This window comes from Oncorhynchus nerka, unplaced genomic scaffold, assembly GCF_034236695.1.
Source record: "Oncorhynchus nerka isolate Pitt River unplaced genomic scaffold, Oner_Uvic_2.0 unplaced_scaffold_475, whole genome shotgun sequence".
Taxonomy (NCBI): domain Eukaryota; kingdom Metazoa; phylum Chordata; class Actinopteri; order Salmoniformes; family Salmonidae; genus Oncorhynchus; species Oncorhynchus nerka.
In genome coordinates, this window is record NW_027040486.1 from 291,954 (window position 1) to 319,663 (window position 27,710).

Below are 27,710 nucleotides of genomic sequence, written 5' to 3' on the forward strand. Positions count from 1 at the left end.
ATCCTACTACACAGGTATCCTATCCTACCATCCTACTACACAGGTATCCTATCCTACCATCCTACTATACAGGTATCCTATCCCACCATCCTACTACACAGGTATCCTATCCTACCATCCTACTACACAGGTATCCTATCCTACTACACATGTATCCTATAATAACATCCTACTACAAAGGTATCCTATCCTACCATCCTACTACAAAGGTATCCTATCCAACCATGCTACTACACAGGTATCCTATCCTACCATCCTACTACACAGGTATTCTATCCTACCATCCTACTGCACATGTATCCTATCCTACCATCCTACTACACAGGTATTCTATCCTACCATCCTACTACACAGGTATCCTATCCTACCATCCTACTACACAGGTATCCTATCCTACCATCCTACTGCACAGGTATCCTATCCTACCATCCTACTACACAGGTATTCTATCCTAATACAAAGGTATCCTATCCTACCATCCTACTACACAGGTATTCTATCCTACTACACAGGTATCCTATTTTCTATACTGTCTGTCTGTTTTCCTGTAGGGGAGTGTGTGAGGCGTGGAGGGGGTTTTCTATACTGATGAAGGAGCATGGGCAGTGGGCGGAGCTAGCCGGTCATGATTACGTCATGGATCTGGTGGGTATATCACACACACCACATACACACATTAAGCTAACTGAGAGTTATCAGGCTAACTGAGAGTTATCAGGTTAACTGAGAGTTATCAGGCTAACTGAGAGTTATCAGGCTAACTGAGAGTTATCGGGCTAACCGAGAGTTATCGGGCTAACCGAGAATTATCGGGCTAACCGAGAGTTATCGGGCTAACCGGGAGTTATTAGGTTAACTGAGAGTTATCAGGTTAACTGAGAGTTATCAGGTTAACTGAACGTTATCAGGTTAACTGAACGTTATCAGGCTAACTGAGAGTTATCAGGCTAACTGAGAGTTAACTGAGAGTTATCAGGTTAACCGAGAGTTATCAGGCTAACCGAGAGTTATCAGGCTAACCGAGAGTTATCGGTTATCGGGCTAACCGAGAGTTATCGGGCTAACCGAGAGTTATCGGGCTAACCGGGAGTTATTAGGTTAACTGAGAGTTATCAGGTTAGCTGAGAGTTATCAGGTTAGCTGAGAGTTATCAGGCTTTCTGAGAGTTATCAGGTTAACCGAGAGTTATCAGGCTAACCGAGAGTTATCAGGCTAACCGAGAGTTATCATGCTAACCGAGAGTTGTCAGGCTAACTGAGAGTTATCAGGCTAACTGAGAGTTAACTGAGAGTTATCAGGCTAACTGAGAGTTATCAGGCTAACCGAGAGTTATCAGGCTAACCGAGAGTTGTCAGGCTAACCGAGAGTTGTCAGGCTAACTGAGAGTTATCAGGCTAACTGAGAGTTAACTGAGAGTTATCAGGCTAACTGAGAGTTATCAGGCTAACTGGCCCTAACTGAATCCTGTTGTAGATCTCAGACTTGGAGCTTCCGTCCGACTTCCCCAAACAGAAGAGTTACTTCATCATCTCAGCTGAGGATCCTAATAGGGTTCGAACCAACGCCAGCCTGTGAGTCCAAACACACACAAACCCTTCACTGGGGAGCTAACACAGGTCTCAGGGAATGTTACTAATAACCCAGCCTGTGAGTCCAAACACACACAAACCCTTCACTGGGGAGCTAACACAGGTCTCAGGGCCTGTGAGTCCAAACACACACAAACCCTTCACTGGGGAGCTAACACAGGTCTCAGGGAATGTTACTAATAACCCAGCCTGTGGGTCCAAACACACCCAAACCCTTCACTGGGGAGCTAACACAGGTCTCAGGGCCTGTGAGTCCAAACACACACAAACCCTTCACTGGGGAGCTAACACAGGTCTCAGGGCCTATGAGTCCAAACACACACAAACCCTTCACTGGGGAGCTAACACAGGTCTCAGGGCCTGTGAGTCCAAACACACACAAACCCTTCACTGGGGAGCTAACACAGGTCTCAGGGCCTGTGGGTCCAAACACACACAAACCCTTCACTGGGGAGCTAACACAGGTCTCAGGGAATGTTACTAATCACCGAGCCTGTGAGGATTGGTTCATCAGGGAAACGGTGGGCTCTGATTGGCCCAACACACTAATCACCCAGCCTGTTTGTGTGACCAGAACTCTGTTTGACAGTGGTGGTTTTGACAGTGACGAAGAGCTGCGCCCGCCCTTCCTCAGGGCCACCCAACCTGCGTACAGCCTGCCAGGCTCTGACGGATACTCCAGCCACGGTACACACACACACACACACACACACACACACACACACACACACACACACACACAGACACAGACACAGACACACACACACACACACACACACACACACACACACACACACACACACACACACAACACACAACACACACACACACACACACACACACACACACACACACAACACACACACACAGACACAGACACACACAAACACAAGAGTATAGTGATAATAACAGTGTCTCCTCTCCAGTGGAGCCTGATGTGTTCAGCGATGGTCCGACTCAGAGAGGGGTGGATCGATACCTGGACAGCCTCTTCAACCCTGTGTTATCAGACGGCAGCACGGTGAGACATCATAACACACACAGTGGGGGGGTGTTATCAGACGGCAGCACGGTGAGACACACACAGTGGGGGGGGGGGGTGTTATCAGACGGCAGCACGGTGAGACACACACAGTGGGGGGGGGTGTTATCAGACAGCAGCACGGTGAGACACACACAGTGGGGGGGGGGGTGTTATCAGACAGCAGCACGGTGAGACATCATAACACACACAGTGGGGGGGGGTGTTATCAGACAGCAGCACGGTGAGACACACACAGTGGGGGGGTGTTATCAGGCAGCAGCACGGTGAGACACACACAGTGGGGGGGGGTGTTATCAGACAGCAGCACGGTGAGACACACACAGTGGGGGGGTGTTATCAGACAGCAGCACAGTGAGACACACACAGTGGGGGGGGTGTTATCAGACAGCAGCACGGTGAGACACACACAGTGACAGGGGGGGGTGTTATCAGACAGCAGCACGGTGAGACACACACAGTGGGGGGGTGTTATCAGACAGCAGCACGGTGAGACACACACAGTGGGGGGGGGTGTTATCAGACAGCAGCACGGTGAGACACACACAGTGGGGGGGTGTTATCAGACAGCAGCACGGTGAGACACACACAGTGGGGGGGGTGTTATCAGACGGCAGCACGGTGAGACACACACAGTGGGGGGGTGTTATCAGACGGCAGCACGGTGAGACACACACAGTGGGGGGTGTTATCAGACAGCATCACGGTGAGACACACACAGTGGGGGGGGGGGGGGTGTTATCAGACAGCAGCACGGTGAGACACACACAGGGGGGGGGGTGTTATCAGACGGCAGCACGGTGAGACACACACAGTGGGGGGGTGTTATCAGACAGCAGCACGGTGAGACACACACAGTGGGGGGGGTGTTATCAGACGGCAGCACGGTGAGACACACACAGTGGGGGGGTGTTATCAGACGGCAGCACGGTGAGACACACACAGTGGGGGGGGGTGTTATCAGACAGCATCACGGTGAGACACACACAGTGGGGGGGGGTGTTATCAGACGGCAGCACGGTGAGACACACACAGTGGGGGGGGGTGTTATCAGACGGCAGCACGGTGAGACACACACAGTGGGGGGGTGTTATCATCAGCAGCACGGTGAGACACACACAGTGGGGTGGTGTTATCAGACAGCACGGTGAGACACACACAGTGGGGGGTGTTATCAGACAGCAGCACGGTGAGACACACACAGTGGGGGGGGGTGTTATCAGACAGCAGCACGGTGAGACACACACAGTGGGGGGGGGTGTTATCAGACAGCAGCACGGTGAGACACACACAGTGGGGGGGGGTGTTATCAGACAGCAGCACGGTGAGACACACACAGTGGGGGGGGTGTTATCAGACAGCAGCACAGTGGGGGGTGAGACACACACAGGGGGGGGGGGGTGTTATCAGACAGCAGCACGGTGAGACACACACAGTGGGGGGGTGTTATCAGACAGCAGCACGGTGAGACACACACAGTGGGGGGGTGTTATCAGACAGCAGCACGGTGAGACACACACAGTGGGGGGGGGTGTTATCAGACAGCAGCACGGTGAGACACACACAGTGGGGGGTGTTATCAGACAGCAGCACGGTGAGACACACACAGTGGGGGGGTGTTATCAGACAGCAGCACGGTGAGACACACACACAGTCAGACAGCAGCACGGTGAGGGGGGGTTATCAGACAGCAGCACGGTGAGACACACACAGTGGGGGGTTATCAGACAGCAGCACGGTGAGACACACACAGTGGGGGGGGGTTATCAGACAGCAGCACGGTGAGACACACACAGTGGGGGGGTGTTATCAGACAGCAGCACGGTGATACACACACAGTGGGGGGTGTTATCAGACAGCAGCACGGTGAGACACACACAGTGGGGGGGGGGTGTTATCAGACAGCAGCACGGTGAGACACACACAGTGGGGGGGGGGTGTTATCAGACAGCAGCACGGTGAGACACACACAGTGGGGGGGGTGTTATCAGACAGCAGCACGGTGAGACACACACAGTGGGGGGGGGTGTTATCAGAGAGCAGCACGGTGAGACACACACAGTGGGGGGGTGTTATCAGACAGCAGCACGGTGAGACACACACAGTGGTGGGGGGGGTGTTATCAGACAGCAGCACGGTGAGACACACACAGTGGGGGGGGTGTTATCAGAGAGCAGCACGGTGAGACACACACAGTGGTGGGGGGTGTTATCAGACAGCAGCACGGTGAGACACACACAGTGGTGGGGGGTGTTATCAGACAGCAGCACGGTGAGACACACACAGTGGGGGGGGGTGTTATCAGACAGCAGCACGGTGAGACACACACAGTGGGGGGGGTGTTATCAGACAGCAGCACGGTGAGACACACACAGGGGGGGGGTGTTATCAGACAGCAGCACGGTGAGACACACACAGTGGGGGGGTGTTATCAGACAGCAGCACGGTGAGACACACACAGTGGGGGGGTGTTATCAGACAGCAGCACGGTGAGACACACACAGTGGGGGGGGGGGTGTTATCAGACAGCAGCACGGTGAGACACACAGTGGGGGATTAAGTTACTAAACTACACAGGTATCATATCCTACCATCCTACTACACAGGTATCATATCCTACCATCCTACTACACAGGTATCATATCCTACCATCCTACTACACAGGTATCATATCCTACCATCCTACTACACAGGTATCATATCCTACCATCCTACTACACAGGTATCATATCCTACCATCCTACTACACAGGTATCATATCCTACCATCCTACTACACAGGTATCATATCCTACCATCCTACTATCTATCTATAATACATCATAACACATCATAACACATCATAACATACCACATCATAACACATCATAACATAATACATCATAATACATCATAATACATCATAACACATCATAATACATCATAACACATCATAATACGTCATAATACAACATAACACATCATAACACATCATAACACATCATAACACATCATAACACATCATAATACATCATAACATAACATAATACATCATAACACATCATAACACATCATAACACATCATAACATAACATAATACATCATAACACATCATAACACATCATAACATAACACATCATAACATAACACATCATAACACATCATAACACATCATAACACATCATAATACATCATAATACATCATAACACATCATAACATAACACATCATAACATCATAACATAATACATCATAATACATCATAACACATCATAACACATCATAATACATCATAATACATCATAATACATCATAACATAATACATTATAACACATCATAACACATCATAACATAATACATCATAACACATCATAACATAACACATCATAACATAATACATCATAACACATCATAACATAACACATCATAACATAACACATCATAATACATCATAATACATCATAACATAACACATCATAATACATCATAACACATCATAACATAACACATCATAACATAACACATCATAACATAATACATCATAACACATCATAACATAACACATCATAACACATCATAACACATCATAATACATCATAATACATCATAACACATCATAACATAATACATCATAACATAACACATCATAACACATCATAACATAATACATCATAACACATCATAACACATCATAATACATCATAACACATCATAACACATCATAACACATCATAACACATCATAACACATCATAACATAACACATCATAACATAATACATCATAACACATCATAACATAATAACATAATACATCATAATACATCATAACACATCATAACACATCATAACATAACACATCATAACACATCATAACACATCATAACACATCATAACATAACACATCATAACATAATACATCATAACACATCATAACATAATAACATAATACATCATAATACATCATAATACATCATAACACATCATAACACATCATAATACATCATAACACATCATAACACATCATAACACATCATAACACATCATAACACATCATAATACATCATAACACATCATAACACATCATAACACATCATAACATAATACATCATAATACATCATAACACATCATAACACATCATAATACATCATATCACATCATAATACATCATAACACATCATAACACATCATAACACATCATATCATAACACATCATAACACATCATAACACATCATAACACATCATAACACATCATAATACATCATAACACATCATAACATAACACATCATAACACATCATAACATAACACATCATAATACATCATAACACATCATAACACATCATAACACATCATAACATAACACATCATAATACATCATAACACATCATAACACATCATAACACATCATAACACATCATAATACATCATAACACATCATAACATAATACATCATAATACATCATAACACATCATAACACATCATAACATAACACATCATAACACATCATAACACATCATAATACATCATAACACATCATAACACATCATAACACATCATAACACATCATAACACATCACAACACATCATAACATAATACATCATAATACATCATAATACATCATAACACATCATAACATAACACATCATAATACATCATAATACATCATAACACATCATAACACATCATAACATAATACATCATAATACATCATAACACATCATAACACATCATAATACATCATAACACATCATAATACATCATAATACATCATATCACATCATAATACATCATAACACATCATAACACATCATAACACATCATAACATAATACATCATAACACATCATAACACATCATAACACATCATAACACATCATAATACATCATAACACATCATAACATAACACATCATAACACATCATAACATAACACATCATAACACATCATAATACATCATAACACATCATAACACATCATAACACATCATAACATAACACATCATAATACATCATAACACATCATAACACATCATAACACATCATAACACATCATAATACATCATAACACATCATAACATAATACATCATAATACATCATAACACATCATAACACATCATAACATAACACATCATAACACATCATAACACATCATAACACATCATAACATAACACATCATAACATAATACATCATATCACATCATAATACATCATAACACATCATAACACATCATAACACATCATAACATAATACATCATAACACATCATAACACATCATAACACATCATAATACATCATAACACATCATAACATAATACATCATAACACATCATAATACATCATAACACATCATAACATAACACATCATAACACATCATAATACATCATAACACATCATAACATAATACATCATAATACATCATAACATAACACATCATAATACATCATAATACATCATAACACATCATAACATAATACATCATAACACATCATAACATAACACATCATAATACATCATAATACATCATAACACATCATAACATAATACATCATAATACATCATAACACATCATAACACATCATAACACATCATAATACATCATAACACATCATAACATAATACATCATAATACATCATAACACATCATAACACATCATAACACATCATAACACATCATAATACATCATAACACATCATAACATAATACATCATAATACATCATAACACATCATAACACATCATAACATAACACATCATAACACATCATAACATAATACATCATAATACATCATAACACATCATAACACATCATAACACATCATAACACATCATAACACATCATAATACATCATAATACATCATAACACATCATAACACATCATAACACATCATAACACATCATAACATAACACATCATAACATAACACATCATAACATAATACATCATAATACATCATAACACATCATAACACATCATAACACATCATAACATAATACATCATAATACATCATAACACATCATAACACATCATAACACATCATAACACATCATAACACATCATAATACATCATAATACATCATAACATAACACATCATAACACATCATAACACATCATAATACATCATAACATAACACATCATAACACATCATAACACATCATAATACATCATAACACATCATAACACATCATAATCATAAACACATCATAACATAATACATCATAACACATCATAACACATCATAACACATCATAATACATCATAACACATCATAACACATCATAATACATCATAACACATCATAATACATCATAACACATCATAACACATCATAACACATCATAATACATCATAACACATCATAACACATCATAACACATCATAACATCATAAATCATCATAATACATCATAACACATCATAATACATCATAATACATCATAATACATCATAACATAATACATCATAACACATCATACATCATAATACATCATAACACATCATAACATAACACATCATACATCATAACACATCATAATACATCATAAACATCATCATAATACATCATAACACATCATCATAATACATCATAATACATCATAATACATCATAACACATCATAACACATCATAATACATCATAACACATCATACATCATAACACATCATCATAACACATCATAACACATCATAACATCATAACACATCATACATCATAATACATCATAACATAACACATCATAACACATCATAACATACATCATCATAATACATCATAACACACATAACACATCATAAATCATAACATCATAATACATCATAACACATCATAAACATCATAATACATCATAACACATCATAACACATCATAAACATCATCATAACACATCATAACACATCATAATACATCATAACACATCATCATAACACATCATAATAACACATCATAACACATCATATAATACATCATAACACATCATAACACATCATAATACATCATAAATACATCATCATAACACATCATAAACATCATAATACATCATAACACATCATAATAACACATCATCAACACATCATAACACATCATAACACATCATACATCATAACACATCATAACACATCATAACACATCATACATCATAACACATCATAACACATCATAATACATCATAATACATCATAACACATCATACATCATAACACATCATAACACATCATAACACATCATAACACATCATAACACATCATAATACATCATAATACATCATAATACATCATAACACATCATAACACATCATAACACATCATAATACATCATAACACATCATAAACATCATCATAACACATCATAATACATCATAACATCATAATACATCATAACACATCATAATACATCATAACACATCATAACACATCATAACACATCATAACACATCATAATACATCATAACACATCATAACACATCATAACACATCATAACATCATAACACATCATAATACATCATAATACATCATAATCATAATACATCATAACATCATAACACATCATAATACATCATAACACATCATAATACATCATAACACATCATAACATAATACATCATCATAATACATCATAAACATCATAACACATCATAATCATAATACATCATAACACATCATAATACATCATAACACATCATAATACATCATAACACATAATACATCATAACACATCATAATACATCATAACACATCATAACACATCATAACATCACATCATAACACATCATAACACATCATAACACATCATAACAATACATCATAACACATCATAACACATCATAACACATCATAACACATCATAACACATCATAATACATCATAACACATCATAACACATCATAATACATCATAACACATCATAACACATCATAACACATCATAACACATCATAACATAATACATCATAACACATCATAACACATCATAACACATCATAACACATCATAACACATCATAATACATCATAACACATCATAACACATCATAACACATCATAAACATATCACATCAACATCATAATAACATAACACATCATAATACAACACATCATAATACATCATCATCATAATACATCATACATCATAATACATCATAATACATCATAACATAACATCATACATCATAATACATAACACATCATAACACATCATAATACATCATAACACATCATAACACATCATAACACATCATCATAATACATCATAACACATCATAACATAATACATCATACATCATAACATCATCATACATCATAACACATCATAATACATCATCATAACACATCATAACACATCATAATACATCATAATAATCATAATACATCACATCATAAACATCATAACACATCATAACACATCATAATACATCATAACACATCATAATACATCATAACACATCATAACACATCATAACACATCATAACATCATAATACATCATAACACATCATAACACATCATAACACATCATCATAATACATCATAATACATCATAATACATCATAACACATCATAACACATCATAACACATCATAATACATCATAACACATCATAACACATCATAACATAATACATCATAACACATCATAACATCAACACATCATAAACACATCATACATCATAACACATCATAATACATATAACACATCACATCATAACACATCATAATACATCATAATACATCATAACACATCATAACACATCATAACACATCATAACACAATACATCATAACACATCATAACACATCATAACACATCATAACACATCATAACACATAATACACATCATAATACATCATAATACATCATAACACATCATAACACATCATAACACATCATAATACATCATAACACATCATAACACATCATAACACATCATAATACATCATCATAATACATCATAACACATCATAACACATCATAATACATCATCACATCATAACACATCATAATACATCATAACACATCATAATACATCATAACACATCATAACACATCATAACACATCATAACACATCATAACATAATACATCATAATCATAATACATCATAACACATCATAACACATCATAACACATCATAACACATCATAACACATCATAACACATCATAACACATCATAACACATCATAACACATCATAACACATCATAACATAATACATCATAACATCATAACATCATAACACATCATAACATCATAATACATCATAATACATCATAATAATCATAACACATCATAACACATCATAACACATCATAATAACACATCATAACACAATAACACATCATAATACATCATAAACATCATAACACATCATAATACATCATAACACATCATAATACATCATAACACATCATAACATAACACATAATACATCATAATACATCATAACACATCATAACACATCATAACATAATACATCATAACACATCATAACACATCATACACACATAATAATCATAACACATCATAATACATCATATCAATACATCATAATCATAACACATCATAACACATCATAACATCATAACATCATATAATACATCATAACACATCATAACACATCATAATACATCATAATCATAATACATCATAATACATCATAACACATCATATAACACATCATAACACATCACATCATAATACATCATAATACATCATAACACATCATAATACATCATAATACATCATAATACATCATAACACACATCATAACACATCATAACACATCATAACACATCATAATACATCATAACACATCATAACATCATAACACATCATAACACATCATAATACATCATAACATAATCATAACACACATCATAACACATCATAACACATCATAATACATCATAACATATCATCATCATAATACATAATACACATCATAACACATCATAACACATCATAACACATCAATAATCATAATACATCATAATACATCATAATACATCATAACACATCATAACACATCATAACATAACACATCATAACACATCATAACACATCATAATACATCATAAACATCATAACACATCATCATAACATAACACATCATAACACATCATAATACATAACACATCATAACACATCATAACACATCATAACACATCATAACACATCATAACACATCATCATAACATCATAACACATCATACATCATAATACATCATAACACATCATAACACATAATCATAACACATCATAACACATCATAACACATCATAACACATCATAAACATAATACATCATAACACATCATAACACATCATAACACATCATAACATCATCACATACATCATAACACATCATAACACATCATAACACATCATCAACATAATCATCATAACACATCATAATACATCATAATACATCATAACACATCATAACATAATACATCATAACACATCATAACACATCATAATCATAACACATCATACATCATAACACATCATAACATAATACATCATACATCATAACATAACACATCATAATACATCATACACATCATAACACATCATAACACATCATAATAATCATAATACATCATAACATCATAATAACATCATAATACATCATAACACATCATAATACATCATACATCATAACACATCATAACACATCATAAACATCATAATACATCATAATAACATCATAATACATCAACACATCATAATACATCATAATACATCATAACACATCATAATACATCATAACATCATAACACATCATAACACATCATAACACATCATAATCACATCATAATACATCATAACACATCATAACACATCATAACACATCATAATCATAACATCATAACACATCATAACACATCATAACACATCATAATACATCATAATACATAAACATAACACATCATAACACATCATAATCATCATAACACATCATAATACATCATAACACATCATAACACATCATAACACATCATAACACATCATAACACATCATAACATAATACATCATAATACATCATACATCATAAACATCATAACATCATCATCATACATCATAACACATCACACATCATAACACATCATAACACATCATAACACATCATAATACATCATAACACATCATAATCATAACACATCATAACACATCATAATACATCATAATACATCATAACACATCATAACACATCATCATAATACATCATAATACATCATAACATCATCATAATACATCATAACACATCATAACACATCATAACACATCATAACACATCATATACACATAATACATCATAACACATCATAACACATCATAACACATCATAACACATCATAACACATCATAACATAACACATCATAACACATCATAATACATCATAACACATCATAATACATCATAATACATCATAACACATCATAACACATCATAACACATCATAACACATCATAATACATCATAACACATCATAACACATCATAACACATCATAACACATCATAACACATCATAATACATCATAACACATCATAATACATCGCGTACATCATAACACATCATACATCATAACACATCATAATACATCATAATACATCATAACACATCATAACATCATAATACATCATAATACATCATAATACATCATAATACATCATAATACATCATAACACATCATAATAACACATCATAATACATCATAACACATCATAATACATCACATCATAACACACATCATAATACATCATACATCATAATACATCATAACACATCATAACACATCATAACACATCATAACATCATCATAATACATCATAACACATCATAACACATCATAATACATCATCATAAACATCATAAACACATCATAACACATCATAACACATCATAATACATCATAATACATCATAACATAATACATCATAATACATCATAACACATCATAACACATCATAACACATCATAACACATCATAACATCATAATACATCATAACACATCATAACACATCATAACACATCATACATCATAACACATCATAACACATCATAATACATCATAACATCATAATACATCATAACACATCATAACATCATAAACATCATAATAACATCATCATCATAACACATCATAATACATCATAACACATCATAACACATCATAACACATCATAACATCATAATACATCATAATACATCATAATACATCATAATACATCATAACACATCATAACACATCATAATACATCATAATACATCATAAACATCATAACACATCATAATCACATCATAATACATCATAACACATCATAACACATCATAATACATCATAATACATCATAAACATCATAACACATCATAACACATCATAAACACATCATAATACATCATAACATCGCGTACATAACACATCATAACACATCATAACACATCATAATACATCATAACACATCATAACATCATAACACATCATAATACATCATAACACATCATAACATCATAATACATCATAACACACATCATCATAACACATCATAATACATCATAATACATCATAACACATCATAAACATCATAACACATCATAATACATCATAATACATCATAATACATCATAACACATCATAAACATCATAATACATCAACATCATAACATAAACATCATCATAATACATCATAACATCATAATACATCATAACACATCATAATACATCATAAACATCATAACACATCATAATACATCATAACATCATCATCATAATACATCATAATACATCATAACACATCATAACACATCATAATACATCATAACACATCATAACACATCATAACACATAATCACATCATAATACATCATAACACATCATAACATAATCATAACACATCATATCATACATCATAACACATCATAACATAATACATCATAACACATCATAACACATCATAACACATCATACATCATAATACATCATAATACATCATAATACATCATAATACATCATAAACACATCATAACACATCATAACACATCATACATCATAACACATCATAATACATCATAATACATCATAATACATCATAACACATCATACATCATCATAACACATCATAATACATCATAATACATCATAACACATCATAACACATCATACATAATACATCATACATCATAACATCATAATCATCATACACATCATAATACATCATAACACATCATAATACATCATAACACATCATAACACATCATAATACATCATAATACATCATAACACATCATAACACATCATAACACATCATAACACATCATAATACATCATAATACATCATAACACATCATAATACATCATAACACATCATAACACATCATAACACATCATAATACATCATAACACATCATAATACATCATAATACACATAACACATCATAACACATCATAATACATCATAATACATCATAACACATCATAAACATCATCATAATACATCATAACACATCATAACACATCATAATACATCATCATAATACATCATAACACATCATAATACATCATAACACATCATAACACATCATAAACATCATAACATAATACATCATAATACATCATAACACATCATAACACATCATAACACATCATAACACATCATAACATAACATCATCATAATCATAACACATCATAATCATAACACATCATAACACATCATAACACATCATATAACACATCATAATCATAATACATCATAACACATCATAAACATCATACATCATAACACATCATAACACATCATAATACATCATAACACATCATCACATCATAATACATCAAACATCATAACACATCATAAACACATCATAATACATCATAACACATCATAACACATCATAACACATCATAACATAATACATCATAACACATCATAATACATCATAACATAATACATCACATCATAACATAATACATCATAACACATCATAACATAATACATCATAACACATCATAACACATCATAACACATCATAAATCATCATAACACATCATAATACATAACACATCATAACACATCATAACACATCATAACACACATAATACATCATAATACATCATAACACATCATAACACATCATAACACATCATACATCATAATACATCATAACACATCATAATACATCATAATACATCATAACACATCATAATACATCATATCACATCATCATAATACATCATAATACATCATAACACATCATATACATCATAACACATCATAACACATCATAACACATCATAATACATCATAATACATCATAACACATCATAATACATCATAACACATCATAACACATCATAATACATCATAATACATCATAATACATCATAACACATCATAACACATCATAATACATCATAACACATCATAATACATCATAACACATCATAATACATCATAACACATCATAACACATCATAACACATCATAATACATCATAACACATCATAACACATCATAATACATCATAATACATCATAACACATCATAACACATCATAATACATCATAACACATCATAACATCATCATAACACATCATAACACATCATAACACATCATAATACATCATAATACATCATAACACATCATAATCATAACACATCATAATACATCATAACACATCATAACATAATACATCATAACACATCACAACACATCATAACATAACATAATACATCATAAACATAATACATCATAACACATCATAACACATCATAATACATCATAACACATACATCATAATACATCATAACACATCATAATACATCATAACACATCATAACACATCATAACACATCATAATACATCATAACACATCATAACATAATACATCATAATACATCATAACACATCATAATACATCATAACACATCATAATACATCATAACACATCATAACATAATACATCATAATACATCATAACACATCATAACACATCATAACATAATACATCATAACACATCATAACACATCATAATACATCATAACACATCATACATCATAACACATCATAACACATCATAACACATCATAACACATCATAATACATCATAATACATCATAATACATCATAATACATCATAACACATCATAATACATCATAACACATCATAACACATCATAATACATCAACATCATCATAATACATCATAACACATCATAACACATCATAAACATCATCATAATACAATACATCATAACACATCATAATACATCATAACACATCATAATACACATCATAATACATCATAACACATCATCATAATACATCATAACACATCATAACACATCATAATACATCATAACTACATCATAACACATCATAATACATCATAACACATCATAACACATCATAACACATCATAATACATCATAATCATAACACATCATAACACATCATAACACATCATAATACATCATAACACATCATAATACATCATCACATCATAACACATCATAACATAATACATCATAACACATCATAACACATCATAATACATCATAATACATCATAATACATCATCATAACACAATACATCATAACACATCATAACACATCATAACACATCATAATACATCATAACACATCATAATACATCATAACACATCATAATACATCATAACACATCATAACATCATCATCACATCATAACACATCATAATACATCATAAATACATCATCATAATACATCATAAACACATCATAATACATCATAACACATCATAACACATCATAACACATCATAACACATCATAATACATCATAATACATCATAACACATCATAAACATCATAACATAATACATCATAACATAATACATCATAACATAATACATCATAACACATCATAACACATCATACATCATAATACATCATAACACATCATACATCATAACACATCATAACACATCATAACACATCATAACATCATAATACATCATAATACATCATAACACATCATAATACATCATAACATCATCATAACACATCATACATCATAACACATCATAACATAACACATCATAATACATCATAACACATCATAACACATCATAATACATCATAATACATCATAATACATCATAACACATCATATCATAACACATCATAACATCATAATAACACATCAATAATACATCATAACACATCATAACACATCATAATAACACATCATAAACATAATACATCATAACACATCATAACATAATACATCATAACACATCATAATACATCATAACATAATACATCATAACACATCATAATACATCATAACACATCATAATACATCATAACACATCATAATACATCATAACATAACACATCATAATACATCATAACACATCATAACACATCATAATACATCATAATACATCATAACACATCATAATACATCATAATACATCATAACACATCATAACATAATACATCATAACACATCATAACACATCATAATACATCATAACACATCATAATACATCATAATACATCATAACACATCATAACACATCATAACACATCATAACACATCATAACACATCATAATACATCATAACACATCATAACACATCATAACACATCATAACACATCATAACACATCATAACACATCATAATACATCATAACATAATACATCATAACACATCATAACACATCATAATACATCATAACATAATACATCATACATCATAACATTACACATCATAATACATCATAACACATCATAACACATCATAACACATCATACATCATAATACATCATAACACATCATAACACATCATAATACATCATAACACATCATAATACATCATAACACATCATAATACATCATAACACATCATAATACATCATAACACATCATAATACATCATAACACATCATAACATAATACATCATAACACATCATAACACATCATAACACATCATAACATAATACATCATAACACATCATAACACATCATAATACATCATAACACATCATAATACATCATAACACATCATAATACATCATAACACATCATAATACATCATAACACATCATAACATAATACATCATAACACATCATAACACATCATAACACATCATAACATAATACATCATAACACATCATAACACATCATAATACATCATAACACATCATAACACATCATAACATAATACATCATAACACATCATAACACATCATAATACATCATAACATAATACATCATAACACATCATAACACATCATAATACATCATAACACATCATAACACATCATAACACATCATAACACATCATAACATAATACATCATAACACATCATAACACATCATAACACATCATAACACATCATAATACATCATAACATAACACATCATAATACATCATAATACATCATAACACATCATAACACATCATAACACATCATAACATAACACATCATAACATAACACATCATAACACAACATAATACATCATAACACATCATAACACATCATAACACATCATAATACATCATAACACATCATAACACATCATAACACATCATAATACATCATAACACATCATAATACATCATAATACATCATAACATAATACATCATAACACATCATAATACATCATAATACATCATAACATAACACATCATAATACATCATAATACATCATAACATAATACATCATAATACATCATAATACATCATAACACATCATAATACATCATAACATAATACATCATAATACATCATAACACATCATAACACATCATAACACATCATAATACATCATAACACATCATAACACATCATAATACATCATAATACATCATAACACATCATAACACATCATAACACATCATAATACATCATAATACATCATAATACATCATAATACATCATAAATACATCATCATAATACATCATAACACATCATAACACATCATAACATCATCATAATCATAACACATCATAACACATCATAACACATCATAACATAACACATCATAATACATCATAATACATCATAACACATCATAACACATCATAACACATCATAACACATCATAATACATCATAATACATCATAAACATCACATCATAATACATCATAACATAACACATCATAATACATCATAACACATCATAACACATCATAATACATCATAACACATCATAACACATCATAATACATCATAACACATCATAACACATCATAATACATCATAACATAACACATCATAATACATCATAACATAACACATCATAATACATCATAACACATCATAACATAATACATCATAACACATCATAACACATCATAACACATCATAATACATCATAATACATCATAACATAACACATCATAATACATCATAACACATCATAACATAATACATCATAACACATCATAACACATCATAACACATCATAATACATCATAATACATCATAATACATCATAACATAACACATCATAATACATCATAACACATCATAACATAATACATCATAACACATCATAACACATCATAACACATCATAATACATCATAATACATCATAATACATCATAACACATCATAACATAACACATCATAACACATCATAATACATCATAATACATCATAACACATCATAATACATCATAACACATCATAAATAACACATCATAACACATCATAACACATCATAACACATCATAATACATCATAACACATCATAACACATCATAACACATCATAATACATCATAACACATCATAACACATCATAACACATCATAATACATCATAATACATCATAATACATCATAACACATCATAACACATCATAACACATCATAATACATCATAACACATCATAACACATCATAACACATCATAATACATCATAACACATCATAACACATCATAACACATCATAATACATCATAACACATCATAATACATCATAATACATCATAACACATCATAACACATCATAACACATCATAACATAACACATCATAATACATCATAATACATCATAATACATCATAATACATCATAACACATCATAATACATCATAATACATCATAATACATCATAACACATCATAACACATCATAATACATCATAACACATCATAACATAATACATCATAATACATCATAACACATCATAATACATCATAACACATCATAACATAATACATCATAATACATCATAACACATCATAACACATCATAACATAATACATCATAACACATCATAACACATCATAACACATCATAACATAATACATCATAATACATCATAACACATCATAACACATCATAACACATCATAATACATCATAATACATCATAATACATCATAACACATCATAACACATCATAACACATCATAATACATCATAACACATCATAACACATCATAATACATCATAATACATCATAACATAACACATCATAACATAACACATCATAACACATCATAATACATCATAATACATCATAACACATCACAACACATCATAACATAACACATCATAATACATCATAATACATCATAATACATCATAATACATCATAACATAATACATCATAACACATCATAATACATCATAATACATCATAACACATCATAACACATCATAATACATCATAACATAATACATCATAACACATCATAACACATCATAATACATCATAATACATCATAACACATCATAATACATCATAACACATCATAACACATCATAATACATCATAATACATCATAATACATCATAATACATCATAACACATCATAACACATCATAATACATCATAACATAACACATCATAATACATCATAACACATCATAACACATCATAACACATCATAATACATCATAATACATCATAATACATCATAACACATCATAACACATCATAAACATAATACATCATAATACATCATAACACATCATAACACATCATAATACATCATAATACATCATAATACATCATAACACATCATAACACATCATAACACATCATAACACATCATAATACATCATAACACATCATAACACATCATAATACATCATAACACATCATAACACATCATAACACATCATAATACATCATAACACAACATAATACGTCATAACACATCATAACATAACACATCATAACATAATACATCACATCATAACACATCATAATACATCATAATACATCATAATACATCATAACACATCATAACACATCATAACACATCATAATACATCACATCATAACACATCATAACACATCATAATACATCATAATACATCATCACACATCATAACACATCATAATACATCACATCATAACACATCATAATACATCATAATACATCATAATACATCACATCATAACACATCATAATACATCATAACACATCATAATACATCATAATACATCATAATACATCATAATACATCATAACATAACACATCATAACATAATACATCACATCATAATACATCATAATACATCATAATACATCATAATACATCATAACACATCATAACATAACACATCATAACATAATACATCACATCATAATACATCATAACACATCATAATACATCATAACACATCATAACACATCATAACACATCATAACACATCATAATACATCATAACACATCATAACACATCATAACACATCATAATACATCATAATACATCATAACACATCATAACACATCATAACACATCATAACATAATACATCATAACATAACACATCATAACACATCATAACACATCATAACACATCATAATACATCATAATACATCATAACACATCATAACACATCATAACACATCATAATACATCATAACACATCATAACACATCATAACATAATACATCATAACATAACACATCATAACACATCATAACACATCATAACACATCATAACATAATACATCATAACATAACACATCATAACACATCATAACACATCATAATACATCATAACACATCATAACACATCATAACATAATACATCATAACACATCATAACACATCATATCATAATACATCATAATACATCATAATACATCATAACATAATACATCATAACACATCATAACACATCATAACATAATACATCATAACACAATACATCATAACATAATACATCATAATACATCATAATACATCATAACACATCATAATACATCATAACACATCATAACACATCATAACATAACACATCATAACACATCATAACACATCATAACACATCATAATACATCATAACACATCATAACACATCATAACATAACACATCATAACACATCATAACACATCATAACACATCATAATACATCATAACACATCATAATACATCATAACACATCATAACACATCATAATACATCATAATACATCATAACATAACACATCATAACACATCATAACACATCATAACACATCATAACACATCATAACACATCATAACATAATACATCATAACACATCATAACACATCATAACCTAATACATCATAATACATCATAACACATCATAACACATCATAACACATCATAATACATCATAACACATCATAACACATCATAACACATCATAACATAATACATCATAACACATCATAACATAATACATCATAATACATCATAACACATCATAACACATCATAACACATCATAACACATCATAATACATCATAACACATCATAACACATCATAATACATCATAACACATCATAACACATCATAATACATCATAACACATCATAACACATCATAACACATCATAACACATCATAACACATCATAACACATCATAACACATCATAATACATCATAACACATCATAACACATCATAACACATCATAACATAATACATCACATCATAACACATCATAACACATCATAACACATCATAACACATCATAATACATCATAATACATCATAACACATCATAACACATCATAACATAATACATCATAACACATCATAACACATCATAACACATCATAATACATCATAATACATCATAACACATCATAACACATCATAACATAATACATCATAACACATCATAACACATCATAACACATCATAATACATCATAACACATCATAACACATCATAACATAACACATCATAACACATCATAACACATCATAATACATCATAACACATCATAACACATCATAACACATCATAATACATCATAACACATCATAACACATCATAACATAACACATCATAACACATCATAACACATCATAATACATCATAATACATCATAACACATCATAACATAATACATCATAACACATCATAACACATCATAACACATCATAATACATCATAACACATCATAACACATCATAACACATCATAATACATCATAACACATCATAACACATCATAACATAACACATCATAACACATCATAACACATCATAATACATCATAATACATCATAACACATCATAACATAATACATCATAACACATCATAACACATCATAACACATCATAACACATCATAACACATCATAATACATCATAACACATCATAACACATCATAACATAACACATCATAACACATCATAACACATCATAATACATCATAACACATCATAACACATCATAACATAACACATCATAATACATCATAACACATCATAACACATCATAACACATCATAACACATCATAATACATCATAACACATCATAACACATCATAACATAATACATCATAACACATCATAACACATCATAACACATCATAACACATCATAACATAATACATCATAACACATCATAACACATCATAATACATCATAACACATCATAATACATCATAACACATCATAACACATCATAATACATCATAATACATCATAACACATCATAATACATCATAATACATCATAACACATCATAACACATCATAATACATCATAACACATCATAACACATCATAACACATCATAACATAATACATCATAACACATCATAACATAATACATCATAACATAATACATCATAACACATCATAACACATCATAACATAATACATCATAATACATCATAACACAACATAACACATCATAACATAATACATCATAATACATCATAACACAACATAATACATCATAACATTGAGATTGATTGAGAGCAAGATTGGGAGCAGAAGGTTGTGTGTCTGTCTGGGGGATTGGCAGCAGAGCAGAAGGTTGTGTGTCTGTCTGGGGGATTGGCAGCAGAAGGTTGTGTGTCTGTCTGGGGGATTGGCAGCAGAGCAGAAGGTTGTGTGTCTGTCTGGGAGATTGGGAGCAGAGCAGAAGGTTGTGTGTCTGTCTGGGGGATTGGGAGCAGAGCAGAAGGTTGTGTGTCTGTCTGGGGGATTGGCAGCAGAAGGTTGTGTGTCTGTCTGGGGGATTGGCAGCAGAGCAGAAGGTTGTGTGTCTGTCTGGGAGATTGGGAGCAGAGCAGAAGGTTGTGTGTCTGTCTGGGGGATTGGGAGCAGAGCAGAAGGTTGTGTGTCTGTCTGGGGGATTGGGAGCAGAGCAGAAGGTTGTGTGTCTGTCTGGGGGATTGGGAGCAGAAGATTGTGTGTCTGTCTGGGGGATTGGGAGCAGAAGGTTGTGTGTCTGTCTGGGAGATTGGGAGCAGAGCAGAAGGTTGTGTGTCTGTCTGGGGGATTGGGAGCAGAGCAGAAGGCTGTGTGTCTGTCTGGGGGATTGGCAGCAGAGCAGAAGGTTGTGTGTCTGTCTGGAGGATTGGCAGCAGAGCAGAAGGTTGTGTGTCTGTCTGGGGGATTGGGAGCAGAGCAGAAGGTTGTGTGTCTGTCTGGGGGATTGGCAGCAGAAGGTTGTGTGTCTGTCTGGGGGATTGGCAGCAGAGCAGAAGGTTGTGTGTCTGTCTGGGGGATTGGCAGCAGAAGGTTGTGTGTCTGTCTGGGGGATTGGCAGCAGAGCAGAAGGTTGTGTGTCTGTCTGGGAGATTGGGAGCAGAGCAGAAGGTTGTGTGTCTGTCTGGGGGATTGGGAGCAGAGCAGAAGGTTGTGTGTCTGTCTGGGGGATTGGCAGCAGAAGGTTGTGTGTCTGTCTGGGGGATTGGCAGCAGAGCAGAAGGTTGTGTGTCTGTCTGGGGGATTGGGAGCAGAGCAGAAGGTTGTGTGTCTGTCTGGGGGATTGGGAGCAGAGCAGAAGGTTGTGTGTCTGTCTGGGGGATTGGGAGCAGAGCAGAAGGTTGTGTGTCTGTCTGGGGGATTGGGAGCAGAAGATTGTGTGTCTGTCTGGGGGATTGGGAGCAGAAGGTTGTGTGTCTGTCTGGGAGATTGGGAGCAGAGCAGAAGGTTGTGTGTCTGTCTGGGGGATTGGGAGCAGAGCAGAAGGCTGTGTGTCTGTCTGGGGGATTGGCAGCAGAGCAGAAGGTTGTGTGTCTGTCTGGAGGATTGGCAGCAGAGCAGAAGGTTGTGTGTCTGTCTGGGGGATTGGGAGCAGAGCAGAAGGTTGTGTGTCTGTCTGGGGGATTGGCAGCAGAAGGTTGTGTGTCTGTCTGGGAGATTGGAAGCAGAGCAGAAGGTTGTGTGTCTGTCTGGGGGATTGGGAGCAGAGCAGAAGGTTGTGTGTCTGTCTGGGGGATTGGGAGCAGAAGGTTGTGTGTCTGTCTGGGGGATTGGGAGCAGAAGGTTGTGTGTCTGTCTGGGGGATTGGGAGCAGAGCAGAAGGTTGTGTGTCTGTCTGGGGGATTGGCAGCAGAGCAGAAGGTTGTGTGTCTGTCTGGGGGATTGGCAGCAGAGCAGAAGTTTGTATGTCTGTCTGGGGGATTGGGAGCAGAAGGTTGTGTGTCTGTCTGGAGGATTGGGAGCAGAAGGTTGTGTGTCTGTGTGGGGGATTGGCAGCAGAGCAGAAGGTTGTGTGTCTGTCTGGGGGATTGAGAGCAGAGCAGAAGGTTGTGTGTCTGTCTGGAGGATTGGCAGCAGAAGGCTGTGTGTCTGTCTGGGGGATTGGCAGCAGAGCAGAAGGTTGTGTGTCTGTCTGGGAGATTGGGAGCAGAGCAG

At 33.2% G+C, this 27,710-nt stretch overlaps 1 protein-coding gene across 1 annotated transcript in view; it reads left to right on the plus strand.

Annotated features, from left to right (window-relative positions):
- Nucleotides 1-27,710, plus strand: part of LOC135571261 (unconventional myosin-XV-like) — a 117,825-nt gene that overhangs the window by 47,970 nt on the left and 42,145 nt on the right. The window contains exons 6-9 of the mRNA XM_065017042.1: nucleotides 552-645; nucleotides 1,474-1,571; nucleotides 2,164-2,276; nucleotides 2,516-2,610. Of these exons, the coding sequence (XP_064873114.1) occupies nucleotides 552-645; nucleotides 1,474-1,571; nucleotides 2,164-2,276; nucleotides 2,516-2,610 (400 nt within the window). The remainder of the gene's footprint in view (nucleotides 1-551; nucleotides 646-1,473; nucleotides 1,572-2,163; nucleotides 2,277-2,515; nucleotides 2,611-27,710) is intronic.